The sequence below is a fragment of the Cylas formicarius genome, unplaced genomic scaffold (genome assembly GCF_029955315.1).
Source record: "Cylas formicarius isolate icCylForm1 unplaced genomic scaffold, icCylForm1.1 PGA_scaffold_7__23_contigs__length_41026272, whole genome shotgun sequence".
Classification (NCBI taxonomy): Eukaryota; Metazoa; Arthropoda; class Insecta; order Coleoptera; family Brentidae; genus Cylas; species Cylas formicarius.
This window is the reverse complement of record NW_026844352.1, coordinates 13305547-13327243: the sequence shown is the minus strand read 5'-3', so window position 1 is coordinate 13327243 and position 21697 is coordinate 13305547. Positions and strand designations below refer to the sequence as shown.

Genomic DNA, 21697 nt, shown 5'->3' with positions numbered 1-21697 from the left:
ATTTCGACGAACATCCAAATTTACGATTCCGCATTCTTGCGATCTGATTCGACGGGGTAAACTATCTCGCATAAAAACACCCCTGAAGTGAGGAATTTTTAATTTGCGCGCCAGAGATATTAAATCGACGTCGTATAGAGCCCTTCTGGGTAGCTTTATTGGGAGTTTTTTTGTTTCTTCAGATAAAGACCGAATCCGCCGCGTGGACTCTTTTTCAAGAATAGACCCGATCCCTTTTTTCCAATCTCTTCCATAGCTCGGTTATGGCGGTTGGCCTCTTCGAGTTTCTTTCGTGCGTTTTTCGCATCGATGACAGTTTTAGCGATAGCAGCGGCTCCGCCCGAGAGCGAACCTAAAGCCCCTAGCGCTCCTAATAACGGTAAAAGTGGTAAATACCGCCCGATTTTGATTCGAACGGAATAATTCTAGGTACCCTAATTTTTTTACGTCCTCCCGCTTTTCTTACAGCGGCTCTGCCAGCTCGAAGCACTTCCAGTGCCGATCTTCTAAGCATTTTAGGGTTATCGATATGAAACAATTGTTTCTTCTTTAATGCATTGCGAACCTTTTTCACGACACCCTGTCGAAACGAAACAGAGGGACGCCGTTGTTGACCCATACCGAGCTTACGTTTAGTTTTCATAGTCGCGGTGACAAAGAATGCGGCAGCTTTTTCACCAAACTTTGCGTCTTTAGATTTTACTCGCTGCCACGCACGCGTTTCCAATTCTTTATCCGCTTTATGACGTTCGTCTAACGATTTGTTTTGCGAATAGGCAATGTCGTGTACCTTACACGCAGCGTCCAAAGGATTCACCCCGCTATCGCCTCGGTTCAAGCGTTTTTCCAATTTTGTACCGGGACCGCAAAACTGGTAACCCGGAATGTGTACTTCAAAAGGTAACTTGTTAATAAGCGTGTTAACGAGACCACTTCCGGACGCGAAGCATAACATACTAATTAAAGGAAATTGCTTGTGTCGTATATATATACGAGGTGTCTCGAATAAACATTGTAGTCATGCGGGTGGTGCAGCAGAAACTCAAGCTCCCCATCGATAATTTAGATTTGGTTTGCGGAGATGGTTTCTTTAACAAAAGCAAACACGGTCAACTGCTACCCAATTCATTTAGGGCGGTGTTTTTCGGACCTAGCGGTTGCGGCAAAACCAACACCATGTTAGCGCTACTCTTTAACCCCAACGGGGCAAGTTTCGAAAATGTTTACGTCTACTCAAAGTCGTTGTATCAACCAAAATATCAACTGTTATCTCGCGTATTGAGCAATGTCAAAGGAGTTGGATATTATCCCTACAGTGAAAGAGACTCGATAATCGACCCCAGCGACGCGAAAGAGAATTCTCTGTTTATTTTCGACGACGTGGCGTGCGACAAGCAAGATAAAATTCGCGAGTATTTTTCGATGTGCCGACACAAGGCCATCGACGCTATTTATCTCTGTCAGACATACTCCAAGGTACCCAAGCAATTGATACGTGACAATTGCAATATTGTCGCGTTGTTTAAACAGGATGACATGAATTTACGTCACGTTTATGATGAACATGTCTCACCCGACGTTTCATACGACACGTTTAAACAAATTTGTTCCGAGTGCTGGAAAGAAAAGTATGGCTGTTTGATAATTGTCAAAGATTTCGACGTAAAAAACGGACGCTACCGCAAGGGTTTCGATAAATATATAAAAGTCGATATTTAATTGTCGATAGAAACAGTCATGAAGGCGACGTCCGCCGACATCGCCGACGCGGCGCTAAAAAAAAAAAGTAAACGAGTTGTCTAGATCTATTCGAAAGAAGTATTTAACATTAAAATTGGGTAAGAGCGAAGAGGATGCGTCAATTCGGAAGCTTTTCAAACCCGTCAGCGAGCCGCTAGAACGTATAGCAAAAATAAAGCTATCACCGTCACCGGCAGAAATAAAAACTGAACGTCGAGGTGTCAAGCGGGAACACAAAAAGGAACCGAACGAAGAAACAAAAAATAAGGTTAACGTATCATTTTTGCCTATGGAAGAAATTCAGGAAACGCCGGATCCCAATAAGAGCGTTGAGATGCAAAATATCGATGAGGAGGAAGATGATGTGTTTGACACATCGAGCGTGGCCAATGCATCCCTTCAATCATACCTGGAACAATATCCAGAAATTTCCCATTCATATATTCAAAATTTATGGGTAAAATCGCCCGACACCGATATTGTTTACGGACCCGTTTACGACAAAATATCATCCAAATGGTTTCTCGGCAATAAATCGCTGGATTTTCATCAAGGATCTGGCGATATTATTGTAGACGGCGAGAGATATTCCGGTACCCGCGGCTTGTATAATTTGGTGTTTTTGAAAGATCCCATAGCATACACAAAAGACGATTTGGCACAATATAAAAAAATAATGGAGGCTACCCAGGTGCACAGGGACGCGATCGGACGTTTGAAAGGCGCATCGACTGTACCAAAATATACCAAGGTCATCCGACCCTTAATAAAATCTCAGTCGCGTTCGTACTCGTACAGCGGTCAAGGTTATAATATGCGTTATAATGACGCTCCTACTGAATATGTATACTGGGACGACGTCAACGAACTCGTAGAGCGTCTGAAATTACTAATCGCGTCGAAACACGCAGGCAACACGTCTCATGATAACGAAATAGTTTCAATCGTTGAAGAGCTAAAAGAATCAGGTTTTATACGTTAGTTTAACGATGAGTCTGGACAAGTTTGGACGTTCTAGCGCTCTGCGCTCTAAACGACCCTTCACTAATACTGTGATTAGAAGCGCCCTCGATTATATGCCAGACGGAAACGTCAATATGAACAATTTAAAAATTTGCAATGTCCAAACGCCTAGCGACGACGGTGACGTGGCTAACAAAAAATATGTGGATGAGACAAGTAATTTATTAAAAATTGCATTGAGAAAGATTATTGGACAGAAACTCGAAGCGTACACGAAAAGATTACAAATTGAAGACAAAACTAAATTCTCGCGTCTTGAAGAACAACTGAAAATGAGTAGCACTACACTCGAAAATGAAATTATGCAGTTTCGCGAAGTTTTCCACCAAAAGCTAAGCAAAATGAGCGCAAAGAAAGATTTGGAAAAGCACATGACAAAAGTCGCCGTTTTGTCACAGCAATTTCATGATATTGTAACCAAAATGGAGCGACTTACGAACGAAAATGAGAATATAATGAAGGTATTGAAACAAAGGGTTTTAAATCCTCCATCGCAACCGAACACACATTATGAATAAAGAGAAGGTACAACTGGTTCGAGAACTGCACAAGCCGGCACGCAGAAATTATGCTCGCCGCCGGACTATAATACGAGGGATGGACGACCTGTGGCAAGCGGATCTGGCCCAATTAGATCGCTACAGCAAACAAAACAGAAATTTTAAATTCGTGCTGGTTGTGATAGACTGTTTCTCAAAATATGTATGGTGTCGCCCGTTGAAAACCAAAACCGGGGTCGAAATCGCCAAGGCGTTTTTCAAAATTCTCAAGGACGGACGGCACCCTCAAAACTTGCAAACGGATCTCGGTAAAGAATTTTACAACGACACGTTTCTGAAACTTGTGGATAAGCATAAAATTAACCACTATAGTAAGTATAGCATAAAAAAGGCCTCAATTGTCGAACGGGTGATACGTACCCTCAAAGAGAAATTGTTTCGACATTTTTCTTTACGCGGGACGTACATATGGATCGATGTGCTCGACTCTATCGTTGATGAATATAATAACACAAAACATAGAACGACGGGTACGAAACCCATCGATGTGAGTAAGAGCAATGAAAAGAGAATTTTGAAAACCGCGTATAGTAGCATAAAAATATTCGGTCCTCGTAAACTTAAAGTCGGCGACATCGTTAGAATCAGCAAAGTCAAGCAGGTTTTTAACAAAGGTTATACACCGAATTGGACCACGGAATTGTTTAAAATTGTTAAAGTACGGGTTACTAACCCCGTAACGTATTTGCTTCAAGATATGCAGGGTAAACCCATAATGGGCGGATTTTATGAAGAAGAATTGCAGAAGACAGTTAACCCGGACTTATATCTCGTCGAAAAGGTGTTGCGCAGACGAGGCAATATGGTTCTCGTGCGCTGGTTGGGATTGGATAAGTCGCACGATTCGTGGGTAGACAACGTAGACGTTTTGAAATAAATTTAGTCTCGATTTAGAAGTTCTGACATAAATACGTGTATATGATGGCTCAAGAGCAAATTGTGACATCCAACGAATTGTATAATTTATTGGAAAATTTCGAGTTGCAATTTCCTTCATCAGAAGTGCTCCCGTCCAGCTTCGTTCCTGTAGAGCAACAAACCAAAAAATCTGCGACAAAACGAAAACAAAGTGCGTCGGTCGTATCCCGCAAGAAGAAGAAGAAAACTACCACAAGTGAAGCGTTTGCAGCTCCAACGTCATCCGCTGATTGGCTCGAAGTGTTCACGGACGGTAGAGAAAAAAGTGTCATTTGTGAGGCATTCAATTTAAAAAGAAACTTGGCGTCTCAGTTGTCGGGATTAGAGTGCAATATCAACGAAATTGAAACACAAATTGCGCTTTTTAATACAGACTTGCAAGTGGCGCGGATGCAAGCTCAAGAGTGCAAAAGAAAACTAGAACAATTTAATAATTTAGCATTTAACGAAATTGTAAAATAGTAATAATGTATATAATAAATAAATTATACAATTACAAACTTCTGTGTAATTATTATGCGGTGTTGTGGTGGTGGTAAAAAAGAAAATAGCGTCTAAATATATACATGTTTATTCTTGTTGCAATACAATGGAATACAATCAATACATAAAAGCCTTATCTACAGTTACATATTTTATAATAAAACCACAGTATTAATAGTTCAACGGACTATCAGAAAAGCGTAACTTTTTTCCATATTTCCTCTCATTGTGAAGCATTAAATTACATTCATCTTCAGTTTCTACAGTGAACAAAACTTCTTCAAAGCAGCTTTGACACCAGAATTGTTTATCGTGATATACATCATTCAAATTATTTATATCCAGCTGTAAATGACAGTGATCCAATAAAAGTCTAAAATTTTTCTTTTTAAATTTTTTAACTACTTGAAATATAAAGTGACAAGATTTACAAACTAAAATTTCCGAATATTTTATCCTGTAATAACTGACCCATAAACAGTAAGCGGATTCTCCGTCAAAATCAATGGTTGGAGTTGCCAAAATGCTATTTCTGTAAGACGATCCAAATCTCTTATTCAACAGAATGAATTCTAAATTTAATAAAGAATTGCCATCAGACTGGAGCGCTAATTGTTTAAGGTACCTCCATCTATATTTCGAATAATATTTAAATATTAGTATCGTTAGTTTCCAAGGCAAAGGTGACTCACGCAAAAAATCAGCACTACACCTAATATTTTCGCAAATTGTTATAATACAAAGGCTTTCTAATGTAAGTTGTTTGACCATAATCTGTAACAAAAATATATTAAAAAATAATTACGGCACTTTATAATGTCCCCACGGAAGCGTTTCATATGAATTCGGCAAAAGATAACGTTTATCGTCTAAAGGACTCAAGGCAACTTTTATTTGTTCGATGCTAAATACATTGTGAGTGTATGAACGAATGGTTAGTTGAGTGGCGTACTTTTCCCTAAAATTTGTTAAGCATTCTACGTAGTCATCAAATGAAATTTTATTTTTTACAATATTGTACTGAATACCCTTTGACTTTTTAACTACCGAACCCGTTAAAATTTTGAAAGTATGCATTTTCGACCTTAACCCCGCATAATGACTAATGATGGTGCCATTAGTCTCATCCTTCATCAACCCCAAAACCTTTTTGTTGATTTGCGGTATATTATAGGGATTGTCATTAGGATAATCAGACGTGTCAAATTTTGTTAAATCGGCCTTAATAACGCTTTCATATGCGTCATAACATTTGATATTATAAATGAAACTGTCCGTATCCATGTATTGAATTTTACATTTTTCGGGACCCAAATTTGGAAGCACGTAATTATAATGAAACTCGTACATGGTCGTTTTCGACAAATCCAATATGGACATTCCAATATAAAGTGGCTTATTAAAGCAAAGTTCCGATTTTTTTAATTCTATAAGCAACAAATTGTTATCAAGTATGGTTCTACTGTGAAATCTAGGACTAGAAATTAAATTTTTCGCACCGTAGCGACCATCCCACGCTTTAACAAATTTAACAATACGATGCTTGCGAATGTTTTCCATTGTTTTACCGTTGTTGTTGTACCATTGTTTATTAAACAATTTGTATAAATTTATACCAAATTTTGTCTTTGCTTGGGTTCTTAATTTATTATTATGATCGATATAACATTTCAACCAACGAGATTGGTTAAATTTTAATATTTTGTGAATTTTCTTTAGTACGAGACCGTTTTTGAGAGCCTGTTTTAAATTGCGATAGTGTATGACGTATTTTTCTTTATTATACAAAATAGTCATTAGTTTTGGTAACTTTGAATTGGGGGGCACTCGATGTTCAGCACAAAATGGAAAATCTCTATGTGTGTCATGTAATTTCTGCGGGTATTCCAGGTCTACCTCTAGGATATATCCTTGGGAAGATTCATCTGGAATGTTCATGACATTAAATGAATCAATCTCTTGATGAGACATCCAGTCGAATCCTCCGTAAGGAAGAGGCTCGCACATGGCCTTGCCATAGAGGTTATTGACGTCAAAGTACATGATATAGGAATCATCCCTGGATGAATCGTAGTTGGGCATATATTTATTGTTGGCCTCCGCATATCTACCAACACATACCGAAATTCCACCTCGTATAGCCCGCTCGATAAACATAATTTGGTCAATGTCGCGCAAAAGTTCTAAACGACATTTTGTGAATCTAAGCATGCAATCCCATGTATACCCGGGCATACTGAAATACCACGCCGGATCCAAAACGTGTGTTGCCATACAAGTTTTTCGAAAATTTTCGAATATATCTGCCAGAAGAATAACGTCGGTTTTTAAATACAAATCTGAATACTCGCCTAAATTTTTTATTTCAAACGACTGCCAAACACTTTGTGCGTGGGAATATTTTTCTTCACTAATATTGCTTTCACTTAATTTATTATAGAATTCTTCAATCGGGGGTAAAGTTGTTTCATTTAATTTGTCTATATGGTCGATGTAATCGTAACAAAAAATACCTTTTTGCGACAGTAAATTTAATTTTGATTCGTCGAGATCGGAAAATTCTTTTCTTAAAATATATAGTTCATTTTTATCCATACTGGAAACTAAATTATCCAGAGATGCTCCCAAAAATCTAAACGAATCTATAAATCTAAATTTTATGTTATAATCAGGTTCGAAATATGTAAAAGAGATGTATTTTTCCTTATTAACCAGAACTATAGATACATAGCTTTTTTTTGCTAAAACCGGAAGCAGGAAGTGGCTATCGTATCCAGAAAGGTTCTGGAATACTACGGGCACTACAAATATTTTTTTAAAATTTAAATTACAAGCCTGATGGGCAAAACCTCTAAATTTACCAGTAAAATGATCATGGTCACGAACAATAACATCTTCTTTTAAAAAAGGTTTTTCACAAATATGACAATGACTCGACCTTTGATCTAGACTAATTTCACTATCCATTGGTATAATATCCTTAAATTTTGAACGAACAAATTTTGATAAATTAGATATTTCCTCCACGAACCAATCAATACAATCTAGACCACGATAACTTTTGAAAAATGATATTGAATCATCATAAGAACATTTAAAGTAATATGCAGCACTGTAAGCTTCGTGCTTTTGGTATTTCGAGGTTTTATCTGAAATTTTCAAATTTACTTTTCTCAATGGACTCTCAAAATCGGCGTAAATTACAAACGGAGTCCTTTGTTTATATATATGGTTTCGAAATTCAACGTAATCATATTTGGGAAAAGACACTTTATACTCATTGAAACTGGAACATATTGTTTCGTGGTCATGTAGACGAGTTTCGTTATTGAAATAATTCAAACACCTATCGCAAATGTATTTCTTGTGATTATATTTACTGAGCTGTGAGGAAACTAATCGAGACAAATTTTTAATGTAACAATAGTGATATTTTATTTCTTCATGATCATTATCTTGCGGATCAGGATCAAAATCATTAACTTTTGTATTAACAACAAATTTGAATGTTTTTCGCGTTTTTCTTTTGTTAATCGTGCAGGTAACACGGAAAAAAAACTAGTTTTTTCATTTTTATTAAACTCTAAGATATAAACATTGATGGAAATATCATTGTCTTTTTCAAATTTGCTTATTTTATTCATTTCCATAGGTGTTTGTAAATTTTCAGTTTTCAAAACACTTTTGTAGTATGGATATGAAGAGGGTAAATACTGACGAAAACGTGCTGGAAAGAGTCCGCATACAACTGACCAATAAAAACACGCTTGATCGTCATTTCTAATGTTAATACAAGCCCTTTTATTCGCAATTTCTTTAGGCAACTCAACGAAGGATGACCCGTTACCCATTTCAAATTTATTAATGTTAATCTCTAAATAAATAATATTATTTAAAGCCCACCCGAAATCACGTTCCTGAAACTCTGACATTTGATTTAAAATTTTATCTTGCACATTTTCAACAAACCAATCATTCAATTCTGTTCCTAAATCAACTACAGCATTTCCGGTACTCAGATATTTAACATCAACTTCGCCTTGGACATCATTTTTTGCCTTAATAAATTCACCGCAAAATGTGGTATTTACTTTCAGCAATAAAAATTTCTTTAAAATTTGACTAATTTTTTGTTGAAATATTGGACGACAATCGTTTAAAAATTGAATTAAATCTTTATGAAGTAAATTAATTATGACACCGGTCTGAACTCTTCCCTGGAACACGACGATACCGATTCCCATACAACCATTTCATTTGTGTTTGTCTCGCGGCTACTACTTTGTAATCCCAATCCAAAATGCTTATGTTGATAATTAAGAATAATTTTTCTAATAGCTTTCAGATGTTGAATTGTAGTTTGTAATTTTCTTTTTAACCCAATAGATAAATCCTTTTCGTTAGAAACGATTTGGTTGCAAGATTCAATATTTTTATTTAGTCTCCTAAGCCACACATCACTATCTCTAAGAGTGAACTTGTCGGAAATATGCTTTTTTAATTTTTGTAAGGTTAAAATTAAGATTTGCGCTCTATGAATGATCTGCTTTACGCGCATCGTGGTTTATTAAATATATAACAGTAAATAAGACTTACCCTGTATAATATGTTGATTAATTTTGAATTATTTTGAATTTCTTTAAAAAGTTGGGCTTTCCAATATCTTTGGATCCCTCGTAGACCAGTTTGTACTGCCCCGACGCAAAGTGTTCTAGTCTCGGACGGAAAGCTTCTGTCACGCGAGTAGGAAGAAATACTACGGAATTTTCTAATTGCAGCAACACGGAATTGCCAAATTTTGTATTAACAATTTTGGCTCTAGTAATTTTAAACGGAACGCCTATCGGCAATTCATGCAGTTTGACAATCGGCTGCTCAAAATCACCTTCTGCAAGACAGGTTTGATTCAGTTGACTTAAGTCCATCTATAAATTATTATTAATTATTTTATCTCAAAATAAAAAAAAATAAAAAAAACTTACGCTTAAGATTGCTGCTATTCTATTTGCGGTTACGGGTTGAGAGTACTAAGATGATCTTTAAGACCTTTATAAAATAATAACAAATGTTAAAGAATTAAAATAAAACAATAAAAAAGGTACTTACTGCTTTTTTGTACGAACACCAAACCACTAAGTTAGCTTCCACGTTGCACGAATAATACCAAAAACAACTACTGACAAAACAGAGAAAAATGAGATGTATTTATACGGTGCGAGAATACTTTCTAAAAGTTAACTAACGAAGACACCTCCACATGCGTTGCAACAAATTTTTCCCATTACGTTAATCCCACGGAGCAAATATAAACGGGCAATTAATTATTATTCTCAACAAGCAAAACAACTTGACATTTAGACTCGGCGCGTTTTGAAATTCCACATCCCATACGGAGATTGTAAAAAATGAAAGCAAGTTGGCCTTGATCTTTTGCGGCAACATACGTTCGTCCAACGTCCGAAGCGGTTGCGTTCCCGTGTGAAAGCGTGTTGACCTTGAGACTTCTACCTGCACGGTTGTCTGGCGACAACATCGCGTCTATTCAAATCGGCATTGGTGCTTGTGGGTAGAAGACCTTTCGACTTTTAATTCAACCATGGAAGGGAGTGCATGTGTATAAATACGTTGCATGTGTATTATAGACTATATTCAGTGCAAGGAATACATAATAATACTGGTAAGTTTTATATTTTAATTACCTTTATACAGTGCGCGTCTTTTCTTGTGGGTTTCAGTTTGGGTTATCACTTTTTTGGTTAGTTTCTACCTGTTTTTAAAATATGATACTCATCTTTTTTACGTTGCATAATAACCGATTTAAATTGAGTGTTTTTAATATCTTTTAAATGACAGTGAATGGAAAAGGGAATTTTGGCTTTTAAAAAATAAACAATTTTTAAATTTGTTTCAAAAATGTGCGTTTTATGGGGAAAACGCGAAATATGTTTTATTTTTTGTACTAAAAAATTGCAGTTTGCCTTTTTGACAATAATAATCGAATTAAATTGAGCGTTTTTAATATCTTTTAAATGACAGTGAATAGGGAATTTTGGCTTTTAAAAAATAAACAATTTTTAAAATTATTTGATGACCCCCCACTTACTGAAAGTTTTGTTTCAAAAATGTGCGTTTTATGGGGAAAACGCGAACTATATACATATTTTTGTTTATTTTTTGTACTAAAAAATTGCAGTTTGCCCTTTTGACAATAATACACTTATCATTTAAATGACAGTGAATTGAAACGTGAATTTTGGTATGCGCGTATAACTTAAAAAACAATTTTTAAAATAATTTGATAACCCCCCTTTTTGGAAGTTTTGTTTAAAAAAAAAATGTGTGTTTTATAGGAAACGCTACATATCATACTTTGTTTTGTTCTAGAAAAAATCGCGGTTTGTCCGTATGACAAGTCGCATATTATGTTGGCGCATCGCTTAGGGCGTCACATATTCAAATCACACAAAGAGTACCGGGGGTTAGAATTCCCGGTACGACATGAAACGACAAGGGAACATCACCAGCAGCAGGAGCAACCCGGTGGATCAAAAGAAACAAAGGAGCAGCAGGAGTACCCGGGTGGGTGGTCGACGGAGTGGGACGGCGAGGAGTGCACTTCGTATTTAGATTTCCTCCGGGAACGGGAAGAACAACGCAAGGAACAGGAACAATGGGATGGTCGACTGAATCGACATAAAAAGAAGAAGAAACTCCTCGCCAGACCAATTTTATAAATAAAATAAAATAAAATATATGAAAATTCAAGTTTATTTAATTATCCTCCCGATCCACCGCGTCACCGCGCCGCACCGTCACCGCCCTCTACCGGGGGGGGGGGCCTACGACGGTCGGAGCGCGCGACATCTAGCAGCGACGGGCGGAACCGGGGCAAAACAGGACGCTACACAAGCTGGCGACACAAGCGCGCGACATCTAGCAGCGACGGGCGGAACCGGGGCAAAACAGGACGCTACACAAGCTGGGTGGGGGGCGGAGCGCACTCTGGTAGACAGGGGGGACACTAGGACGCCACGCGCGGGGGGCCCCCGCTGCGGGGGGGTTAGGAAATTGAGGTTATGTACGGTTTCTGTTGCTTATATCGGCACTATACATCTACTTTCTTGTCTCGTTATAATGTGATGTATTAAAGAAAGATTAAATAATATAGATCCCAAGCTCGACCCCTAGTATCTTTCACAGGTTCGTCTTTTTACAATCTAAATTCATGGCTTAACACAGAAGTACAACTGCCTTGCAGAGCGTATATTCTACCAAAAATTCAGTTGAGTTAACCAGTTATTTGAAGAATAGCGACATTTCATAGTGCATTGGTTCTTTATTGAATATCACCACTTTTCCAACAGTTGTGATCGATAGTCTAGTTCTTCTATTGACCACTAGAAATTATGGATAGTCAATTCCCCTCATATCTAATAGCTGACAAAGAATATGTGGACGATATCTCTACTGCCTGGACTTCGTGCAATGGCAGCCAACAAAATTTTACAGAATTCCTAACGTTTACTAAGCTTGCCCGTTTTCTATGTTCTATTAGTTGCGAAAAGTAATACAATTGCTTTTTACAAAACTTCTGGATTCCTCCTGCGTCAGTTTTTGCTGAGTTGAAATTGCTGACGTTTTGCCAATCATCCTGTTGGCTTCTGCAGAGTTTGACTGAAACTGAAACTGAAACAGCGTCAGTCAAGCTCTGAAGAAGCCAACAGGATGAATAGTGAAACGTCAGCAATTTCGAATCAGCAAAAACTGACACAGGAGGAATCCCGAAGTTTTGTAAAAAGTAAGAAACTTCCACAATAGCCTGTGGAAGTTTCTTTGAAAAATTAGTAATTGAATTGAATTCGACATTTTTTAATTCAACGGTTGGTGAACAAGCACCCGTGAATAAAAATAATAAAATAGAAATTAGAAATCACCAAAGGTGAAAATAGTCCTATCCTTGATGACTTTATTTTTAAAGAAACTTCCACAGACTATAGTAATACTATTTACAAATCTTCTGCACCCCTCCTGGGCTGATTGTTTTTAACTCAATCTTACTGACGTTTCGCCAGTCATCCTGTTAGCTTTTTCAGAAACTGGCAAGCATTTTACTCTGTACCTGCTTATATAATGTTTAAGGGAGCTAAAGCATGGGCATGAACATTGTTCCGTATTACTGATTCCCATCTTGGCGAAAGTTAAAGACCTGAGTTGTGGTTCAGATGGGTTGCTTATAGATTTTTATGGATTCTCGGCTTTTTCTTTGGTAGAAAAATTGATTACATGCAAAAATTTTATTTTTATAGAATGAGATTTCAGAATATGTTGCTGCTGAGAATTGGTCGAAGGGGTAATCCTTTTATGTAAATGTCAGGGAGTCCATAGTCACGAGGAATTTATGACGTGTGACAGACAAATAGCATTTAAGGTTGCGTTGCATAGGATCTTTTTTAAATTGACGATAGGAACCGTCTGTAAGAATAACTTGAGTTTTTCCCTGCTAATCAGTTGTGTTCATAATCACCGTTGCATTTTCTTTATCTGCTTTTAGAAATAGAATTTCGGGATTACACTTTAGAGATTTTAGAGCAATGCGTTCAAGCATTGGAATATTAGATTTAGGAGGTTTAGATTTTCTAAGGATTTTTGCGGTTTTAAATCCAATTTCATGCAGTTTGTTTAGGATAAACTCGCCATTTGAAATGATTTCCTCCTTTGGGATAATAAGTGGAGCTAGGACGAAATTGGAACCTTTTCCAAGACTAATTTTTCCGACTCAGAAAGTTGATGCAATGATACATTTACCACAGTATTTGGTAGTTGAGGAGAGTTTCATGGTTTCACTATTTTTCACGTTAGTTTGACAGGATGGAAGCAATTGTGATTCGGCCCATTCCTTTACGGGTATGGTGAATTCTTTCTTAAAGTAAAACTAGATTTACGGAAAATTTTATAAGCAGTTGGGTTAGAGATAACGTTATAATCTCTACAAAAAGGTCAGTGTACAGAGCAGTGTTAATGGCAATTTTTAATTTTGAGCCGACATTAATTTTTAATAGTAATTTAATATATTTTTAATAATATATTGTTTGGAATTTTTATGTTTCTCAATTACAACATTTTTTATGCATCTAGATAAGTTGCAAATTTCAAATTACTGAAATCAGCCAACGCAAGGAGAACTCCTATCAAAGTAATAGTCTATCGAATCGGGAAGCACTGAATAACATATTTTTATGCTTCTTTTTGAACTAATTGTACTGTACAGGGATTATTATTAGATAGGCGATGAATAGGCGAAACTTATCTCAAACCTAGCTGACCTGTGATGTGGATGAAAAATTCACCAGCGGAATCTTAAGTGTAGGTTATGAATGCAGTCGTATAAGTTATTTTATTTGTTAAACACTGTGCACAATTTGTTGTTATGACAGTGTGAAAGAATTCTAGAGAGTGAAATTGCCTTCTGTCTCCACAGTACGAAATTTTGCGTCACGCAACTTATAAGATATTTATTGCTATTTCTTAATCCTATTAAGGAAACGAAAATAGGATTTCTGTACTTTCTGTATACGTAGTTGATCTTTCTGGACAATACGTGATCTGCATATTACATCACAATTCTTCTTCCTCTTTTACAATTTACCTCCCGATAGGTATCAAAGAATCTGAAAGGGGAAGTTTTAGCTTTGTAGCCTATGCGAATAAAGTAATTTTAGACCTGCGTATGCAGCTCTTTTAATGGCATATCAACATTCGTCATAACACCAAGGATTTTTGCACAGTGGGTGTTTTGTAAATTCTCATTTTCTAGAATTGCCCGCATATTTTTTTCGACATTATTTTTTTTCCCAAGAACATAACTAGGATTGTAGGATTGATCTTTAAATTGTTTACATCGTCTTCGATTTCGGCTTTTACTTGCACCCAATTTTCTCAAAAATCTCATTTGTTATATTCGCCAGAGCAGTCGCGCAGCTACAACCTGACCTAAATGCTGACTACCGTTCGAAAAGTGTCTCATATTCCCTTAGGTATTTTCCAATCCACACATAATTTTAAAGAGGCACGCAAGAGTGCCTTAAATCATTAAGTATACAGGTATTTCTAATATTCGTTAAATACGAAATAATATTGGCAGCAAACCAGAACCATTTGAAGATTCACTAGATTAGGACCTACAGCAAGGGATTTTTTTTGTGATTAGCGTTTTTTGAACCTCTTCACTTGTTACGGTTCAGAGTGAAAATATATCTTTTAAATATATTTTTTTAGCGTTATAATATCTATAACTGTACCAATCATGAAATAATAAATAATATTAAAGTAAAAGATTTGTGGAAACATTTTTTTTAATCTTCACATCACATACCAATGGCTATAGGTAGATTTTTTTTACATATCATCCGTTTGATTGGTGATTCTCTTTTATCGGAATGCTACGTAAGGTTCTTATACTCACATTAAGGCATCCTAACAATCTGAATCTACCACTTAATTCTTCAAATATGTGCAACATGTGTAAGAATTGCAAAAAGCAACATTTGTTAATTACATATTTGTATTTTTTTACAATACATGACATTTAGAACTTCATTAATAATTAATTATGCAACGAGTGTGATAAACGGTATAAAAAGTTTTTCTTCTCCCTTAGACGTCTTAAAAAAATCATAAATATATAAATAAATAAAAATTAAGAAACGAAGACTAGGCGTTATTAGTGTTGGTGTATTTCTTTCGTGGAGGTTGGGTAAACGGCTCAAAAGGCGTGTGTGCTGCGGAAGTTTGGTCCCATTTTTGTAAAACATACAATACATTCAAGCCTTGCAGTAAAATCTCCGAAAACATCCGATTGCTCCCAAATCTGTGCAGTAATATCCAGGAGATGTCCGAAATGGCTCGCATCTGTGGGACAAAAAGCTCACGTGGTAAAGTGACTCTTCCCGCACTCTAGAACTGTGTATAATTAAGTATTTTACAGAAGAGAGTGGAAAAAATATATAACTTAATTTTTTTAAATAAATATTTAAAATTTTGGAAATTAAGGCTCTTAAGAAACAAAGCACTTCGATAGCAGGACATAATAGATCTCGTATGTTTATTATAAACATTATATTAACATTCAGTTTCTGCCTTTATACAGAAACGTAACATGACCAAACTTCCGCAGCCCACAGACACAGCGCCTTTTGAGCCTTTTACATCCCCCATGAAAGAAATACACCAACACTAATAACGCCGAGTCTTCGTTTCTAAATTAATTTATGATTTTTTTAAGTAACAAACAATGTCAAAAATGGCGAATGCACAGGGTAACTAAACAAATGGGATTTTGGTTATCTTGGACCTTTTTGAACCGCTATAGTCAAGTCCCCGAGTCCACTAAAGTGTAAATAATTTTGTTTTACACATAGACATTACAAAATAACATAAATTATGAATGATTTCTAACCACAAAAACTATGAAAACTCTGAAAGCAGGAAAAAAAGTCCTGTGAGGGGTGAAACTTTAGGCATAAAACGTATGTTTCTAATAAAAACTATAAAAAACAATATCGAGCATTCTATAATGAAAAACTTCCATTGTCTCTTATTCTTCGTAGGAATTGAAATTGAAATTTCAAATAGTATCGTCCGAAGAATACTAAACCTAGACTTGCACTATCAGGTGAGATATTTTTGGAAAGGATTGAAGAAAACGTCAACTTGCTCTGACGATAAGAGACTGGTCATAAAGTCATAGGTCTTTAACATCTCTATACCATGCAAAAATTGTACGTTTTGTTTGTTGCATTTTTCGACACGACAAATCACCTTTAACCCAAAATACTCAAAATTTGTACACAAGAGCGGAAGGAGGTAGAAGAATAAAATGGTTCATTCGTCCCAAATGGCATTGTCTTATCAAAAACTACAACCAAATCAAATCAGAATAGAATTTTTCTAGCCATTTTCTTGAAAATCGATATGTGATTAATATATCGGTTTTCTCTATATTGAACATAGAAAACAGTTTCATACGTAATTTTAATCACTCTGCAAATATTAGATATGGGTACAAACAATTTTTTTTAGAAAATTTCCACTTAAAATCTATTTATTTCGTCGGTTAAGTATTTTCCTCCTTTATATAATTTCATGTATTTGTATTAAAGATTAATGGATTGATTGCAATCAAAATTTATTATCTATTGTTCGTAAATTACGTATGAATGAGACTTTGAACAAAACAATTCCACCTTCAGTAGTTTTCTGATTTCATTTTCATGCAGGGGCTTTGAGACTTAGTCAATCAAATTCGCAATTTTAAAAATAAAATTTTGTCAGATATCTTAGGTTCAGCAAGTTTCCTTTTTTCAATTACAGGCATATAGAATGATTTTTTTTTCTTTTTGTTAACATTTAGATTCTCCAAAGTACCTTATCCTACCTCTCAAAATCCAAACGTTGTGGTTTTGTAGAATAGCAGTTAGTTTTGTCACACGGAATTATTGTCTGTTAAAACTAAAGGTTCACATGAATAAAATATGCAACGACTTAACTGAAACTGTTTCCAGAAGTTTTGTAAATTGTATTACAGTAGCCTGTGGAAGTTTCTTTGAAAAAAGAAAGGAAACATTTTTTCACAAAATTGAAAAATGACCTATTAATTTCCTACATTTTGTTCGTAAAAATGTGTATACCTCAAAAAATACTAGATTCAGGTATAGGGAATACTTAATAAAATTGAAAAAGCATTAATAGGAGTAATTAATAAAAGTATAATATACAGAATATTCTATTTGATATAGAGTCTTAAACACAAGTCATTTTTGAAGGCAAAATGGACGTAATTCCGAAAATACTTTTTTTTAATGTAAAGTATGCAGAAAGTCCCATTACAAGATTACAAAGATTAGAAGAAGTAGTAGGTGTTGAAAATGCCCACCATTAACTTCTTGGCAATATGCTCATTTTAATTTAAATCTAAATTTTAAAGCACCTGAATTTTGTACTTTTTCCTTATACACTTTTGATTTTAAATATCCCTAAAAAAAAACAGGCGAGTAATATGTGAACATCTTGCATATTAATCCAATTCTACCACTCCCCTGTCCGGGAAATACCGTATTTAAATAGCATATGTCGAGCAAAATGGGGCGGAGCACGATCCTGTTGAAACCAAATCTATCTATCTGACATATCATTCTGTTATGGATGTCAGAAAGAAACTACGAGAGTGTAATTTTTAAGAAATTATGAATATCGATTTTGATCGAAAAAATAAGGTCCAATAATTTTGGTATCTAAAATCCCTGCTCAAACATTTATTTTTTGTGTGTCCTCATTAGTTTTTGAACGACCTGACATTAGACAATCTTCTACATTCCGTGTTCTTCTTGAGTTCTCGTTTTGTCTCCATATCCAATAAAAATTAAAATTTAAATTCTCTGGGTTTCATTTAGATGCGCCATATTCACTTACTTTACTGATAGTACTGGCCACTAGCTGCATAAAAAGGACGAAATAATTATTGATAATGTAAATTTCACACAGAATTCGACATATTTTAGCCGTTCACTGTATAGTTCGGATGTATTTGGAATATTTTAAAATATGCTGAATGATTGCTTAATAAACTAGTGATTAACTATACTTTTTTTGACCACTGTGTTGCTTGAATACAAAATGTTTGCAAAACAGCACGAATACATTCACTGTCTGGCGCTAGAATCTACCAAAAACATTAGACAACAATGGAAACGTTTGAAATCCGCACATATTCTCCTCGCTCCACCAAGAGCGGAGTTGTCAGATTACACGCAGTATTGTGAGATGCTAAATAAACATTTTCTCGCGGGTTTTTCGGGTACGCAGGCAAATGCCGATTTGATCAATTGCTTTCAGTCTACCCGACATAACACTTCTAAGTTTCACTTTCGTTTCCCTACAGCTGAAGAAATAAAGTCAGCTATCTATAGTCGTAAACCAAACCAAAACCAAAACCAAATGCTTCGGGAGTGGATGGAATTTCACTTTTAATGTAAAAACTAACTTTACCAATTAGCTTACTACCTGTGTTGACCAAGATTCGGGAGAGGGTTGTCTACTTAGACCTCTATGAATTTGTTAAAAATAATTACATCCTATCTGCTTCTCAGTCGGGTCCGTCCGGTATTGCGACAATACAATTGTTACTCGACTTTTCTCAAAGCTTTTGATTGTGTAGATCAATGATGACTTTTATGCGCTAAATTTCAATACTTTGCACTATCTGACGGCCCACGGCCCACTGGCCTTCTTTTGCACCTACTTGCAAAACAGAAAACAAGTTGTTAGGACGACAAGTGGTATCAGGGCTGCCCCATTGATCAATCTTGGGCCGCTATTATTGTTATTGTATATGTTGCAGTCAAATAATTCATTTAGTAAATGTATACATTTACTAGCCAATTCATACATTTGCTAAACACCGTAGTTACAAGTATTCATTTTAATCGAAATGAACACATTTGCTAGTGGATGTATGCATTCACGGACTGCTTCTAGTCAAAGTGGGAAGTGGGTTAAATTTACCGGGAAACCTAAAACCTAACCTCTTTATTCGTGCTGCACCGTTTGCTGTTTGTTGTTTTTCCGTTTGAGATTCTTGGTAAGTGAATTGTTTAAAATGTATGTGTCCAGAGTAATTAATAATTATTAATTATTTTTTTAGCCATAAATATGAAATGGATAAAAAAGCGATGAAAGTTAAATTCTACGAATATATCAACAATACTCCACAAAAAGCTAACGGCTTTCATATGACTGCGGAAAGATAAACAAAACTAATAAATGATGTTAAATCCGCTAAATCTGCTCAGAAAAAAGAAAATCGTCACTTCTGGTTACTAAAACATTATGATATAGTGTATGTATGTAATGTGGATAAACTAATTGCACCAATAGCAAATGAAAAAGTGCTGTATTATGTTACTGTTGAAGAATTGTTTGAAGTTTTATATGAAACTCATTTATCAATTTGACATGGTGGACGAGATAGAATGGATAAGGAACTTAACCTTCGCTTTAAAAATATAACAGCACAAGATATTCAAACATTTTTAAATAATTGTGAAGTGTGCCTTAAAAAAAAGGCGAATGAAAAGAAAGGCTTGGTGGTTAAGCCAATGGTGTTTTCTCAATTTAATTCAAGATGTCAAGTAGATTTAATTGACTTCCAATCACAGCCAGATGATAAATTTAAATTTATATTGGTATACCAGGACCACTTAACAAAGTTTGTCATTCTTAGAGCTCTTAAAAATAAGACAGCTAATAAAGTTTCTGATCAACTCCTTCGAATTTTTTTACTATTTGGGGCACCATCTATTTTGCAATCGGACAATGGCCGAGAATTTGTTAACCACGTCATTGCTGATTTGAAAGGTTTACGGCTTGAATTAAAAATTGTTTATGGGAAGCCACGCCACAGCCAGTCTCAAGGCAGTGTGGAGCGTGCGAATATTTTAACCGCATGGATGCAACAAAATCAAACCAGTAATTGGAGTAGAGGACTGGGTTATGTGCAGTTTATGAAAAATCGAGCCCTTCACGTTGGTATAAAGCGAAGTCCTTACTAAGAAATGTTTGGACAACCCGCCAAGGTTGGTCTTACCTCTTCTTCCTTACCACACGAGGTATTAAACAATATAAACAGTGAAGAAGATTGGGAGAAAATTCTTGAAAATGTCAACGGTAATGAAGAAAGTGTCCAGGAGATTCCACGACTTGAAACCATTGTGGAAGATGCTCTAGAATCAGATATAATCTTCAGTGAAGATGTCGGGGAATTGCTAGTGGTTCAAGATGACACGGAACAGCGTTGTTCAACGCTTGACACTACCGTGACCCTACGAAAATGTGATGGATGTGACATTTTACTTAATTCGGAATGTAACAAAATGTGTGATATTTGCACGGTGCAATCAAAGATCAATAATGCTCGAGCAGAATCAAAAGAAAACTTACATAAGCAAGCTAAGCGCATGAAATTAATTTCCGATGCTTCGCATCCTCCGGCGTAGGTAGGAATGACAGTAAGAATTAAGGCACCGGAAGTTGATAGAGGACGGGGAGATTCTCGTGCAATATTGGGATGTTTATTAACCAAAACGGATGATGACTATTTTCAAATTGGAACACGCAATGGAATTTTAAAAGGGTTTTATTCCAGATTTCAGTTTAGCGTGTGTCCCGAAAATATATTAACGCCAAATGATATTCAAGACAATGCCATTGAATGGAAAACAAAATGAACAACAAATAGATGTGCATGCCTTAAAGCAAAAAAATTGTGCAATTCCAAATGCCATGGAAGTTTGAATTGTTCAAACAAATAAAGTGTTTTTCTTATTTATAAATGTTAGGTGCTTTTGTATTTTTATGTTATAACTAGCTCTAGTGCAATAATCATCGAGTCAATAATTAATTTAATTATTCGCTAAACTAAATTTTATTTTGAAATTCATCAATTAACGCTTTGACTGCAGTTGGTTAGTAACTGCAAGCATTACCTAGTTAATGCATGCAGTTACTAGCTAAAGTGTTCATTCCAATAAAATGGGAAGTGAATGTATGCATTGGCTAGTAAATGTATACATTGGCTGGAACGTACACTTTGACTGCAACATATATATTTGATTTGGATACCGCACCGTAGTTTTGAGAATCTAAGTCATACGCTGACGATCCCCAGCTTGTTTATATTTTCGATCCGTTCCATATGATGAGGTCGAAGGAGATATTAATTTCCACCTGCAGCAGGTTTTTACTTATCGTGAGACACATGCTTTAAGTTTAAATGCGGCTAAAACTCAGGTGCTACTCTTTGCTCACGACTCTGCAATGCACTTTTAGGAATAACGGTGGACGTGTCATTAAAATTTAGTGAACACATTTTAAATTTAAGTAAATGATCTTACCTTTTTCTTAAGACTTCTACCTGCAAA

The 21697-nt window shown here is 35.7% G+C and overlaps 2 protein-coding genes and 1 long non-coding RNA gene across 3 annotated transcripts; 1 reads left to right on the top strand and 2 right to left on the bottom strand.

The window, feature by feature from the left end:
* Window positions 1–5240: 5240 nt before the first annotated feature.
* LOC132704704 (uncharacterized) lies at window positions 5241–7400 on the bottom strand. Its single transcript, XM_060674883.1, has 2 exons — window positions 5417–7400; window positions 5241–5355 (listed from the first exon to the last, which is right to left on the bottom strand). Exon 1 carries the CDS (start codon window positions 7317–7319, stop codon window positions 5526–5528), a length of 1794 nt encoding a protein of 597 aa, XP_060530866.1. The 5' UTR covers window positions 7320–7400; the 3' UTR covers window positions 5241–5355; window positions 5417–5525.
* On the bottom strand, window positions 5350–9935 carry LOC132704706 (uncharacterized). Its single transcript, XR_009619307.1, has 4 exons — window positions 9831–9935; window positions 9707–9770; window positions 9321–9649; window positions 5350–5498 (listed from the first exon to the last, which is right to left on the bottom strand). It is a non-coding gene; the product is annotated as an uncharacterized LOC132704706 (long non-coding RNA).
* LOC132704705 (uncharacterized) lies at window positions 9931–11806 on the top strand. Its single transcript, XM_060674885.1, has 2 exons — window positions 9931–10401; window positions 11109–11806. Exons 1-2 carry the CDS (start codon window positions 10335–10337, stop codon window positions 11456–11458), a joined length of 417 nt encoding a protein of 138 aa, XP_060530868.1. The 5' UTR covers window positions 9931–10334; the 3' UTR covers window positions 11459–11806.
* Window positions 11807–21697: the final 9891 nt, after the last annotated feature.

Excerpts from the sequence above, each read along its gene's own strand:
- LOC132704705 (XM_060674885.1), top strand. The coding sequence starts at position 10,335 with ATGTGTATAAATACGTTGCATGTGTATTATAGACTATATTCAGTGCAA. Across the intron at positions 10,402-11,108 it reads AGGAATACATAATAATACTG|AAAAAATCGCGGTTTGTCCG; the intron begins GTAAGTTTTATA and ends GTTTTGTTCTAG.
- LOC132704704 (XM_060674883.1), bottom strand. The coding sequence starts at position 7,319 with ATGGATAAAAATGAACTATATATTTTAAGAAAAGAATTTTCCGATCTC.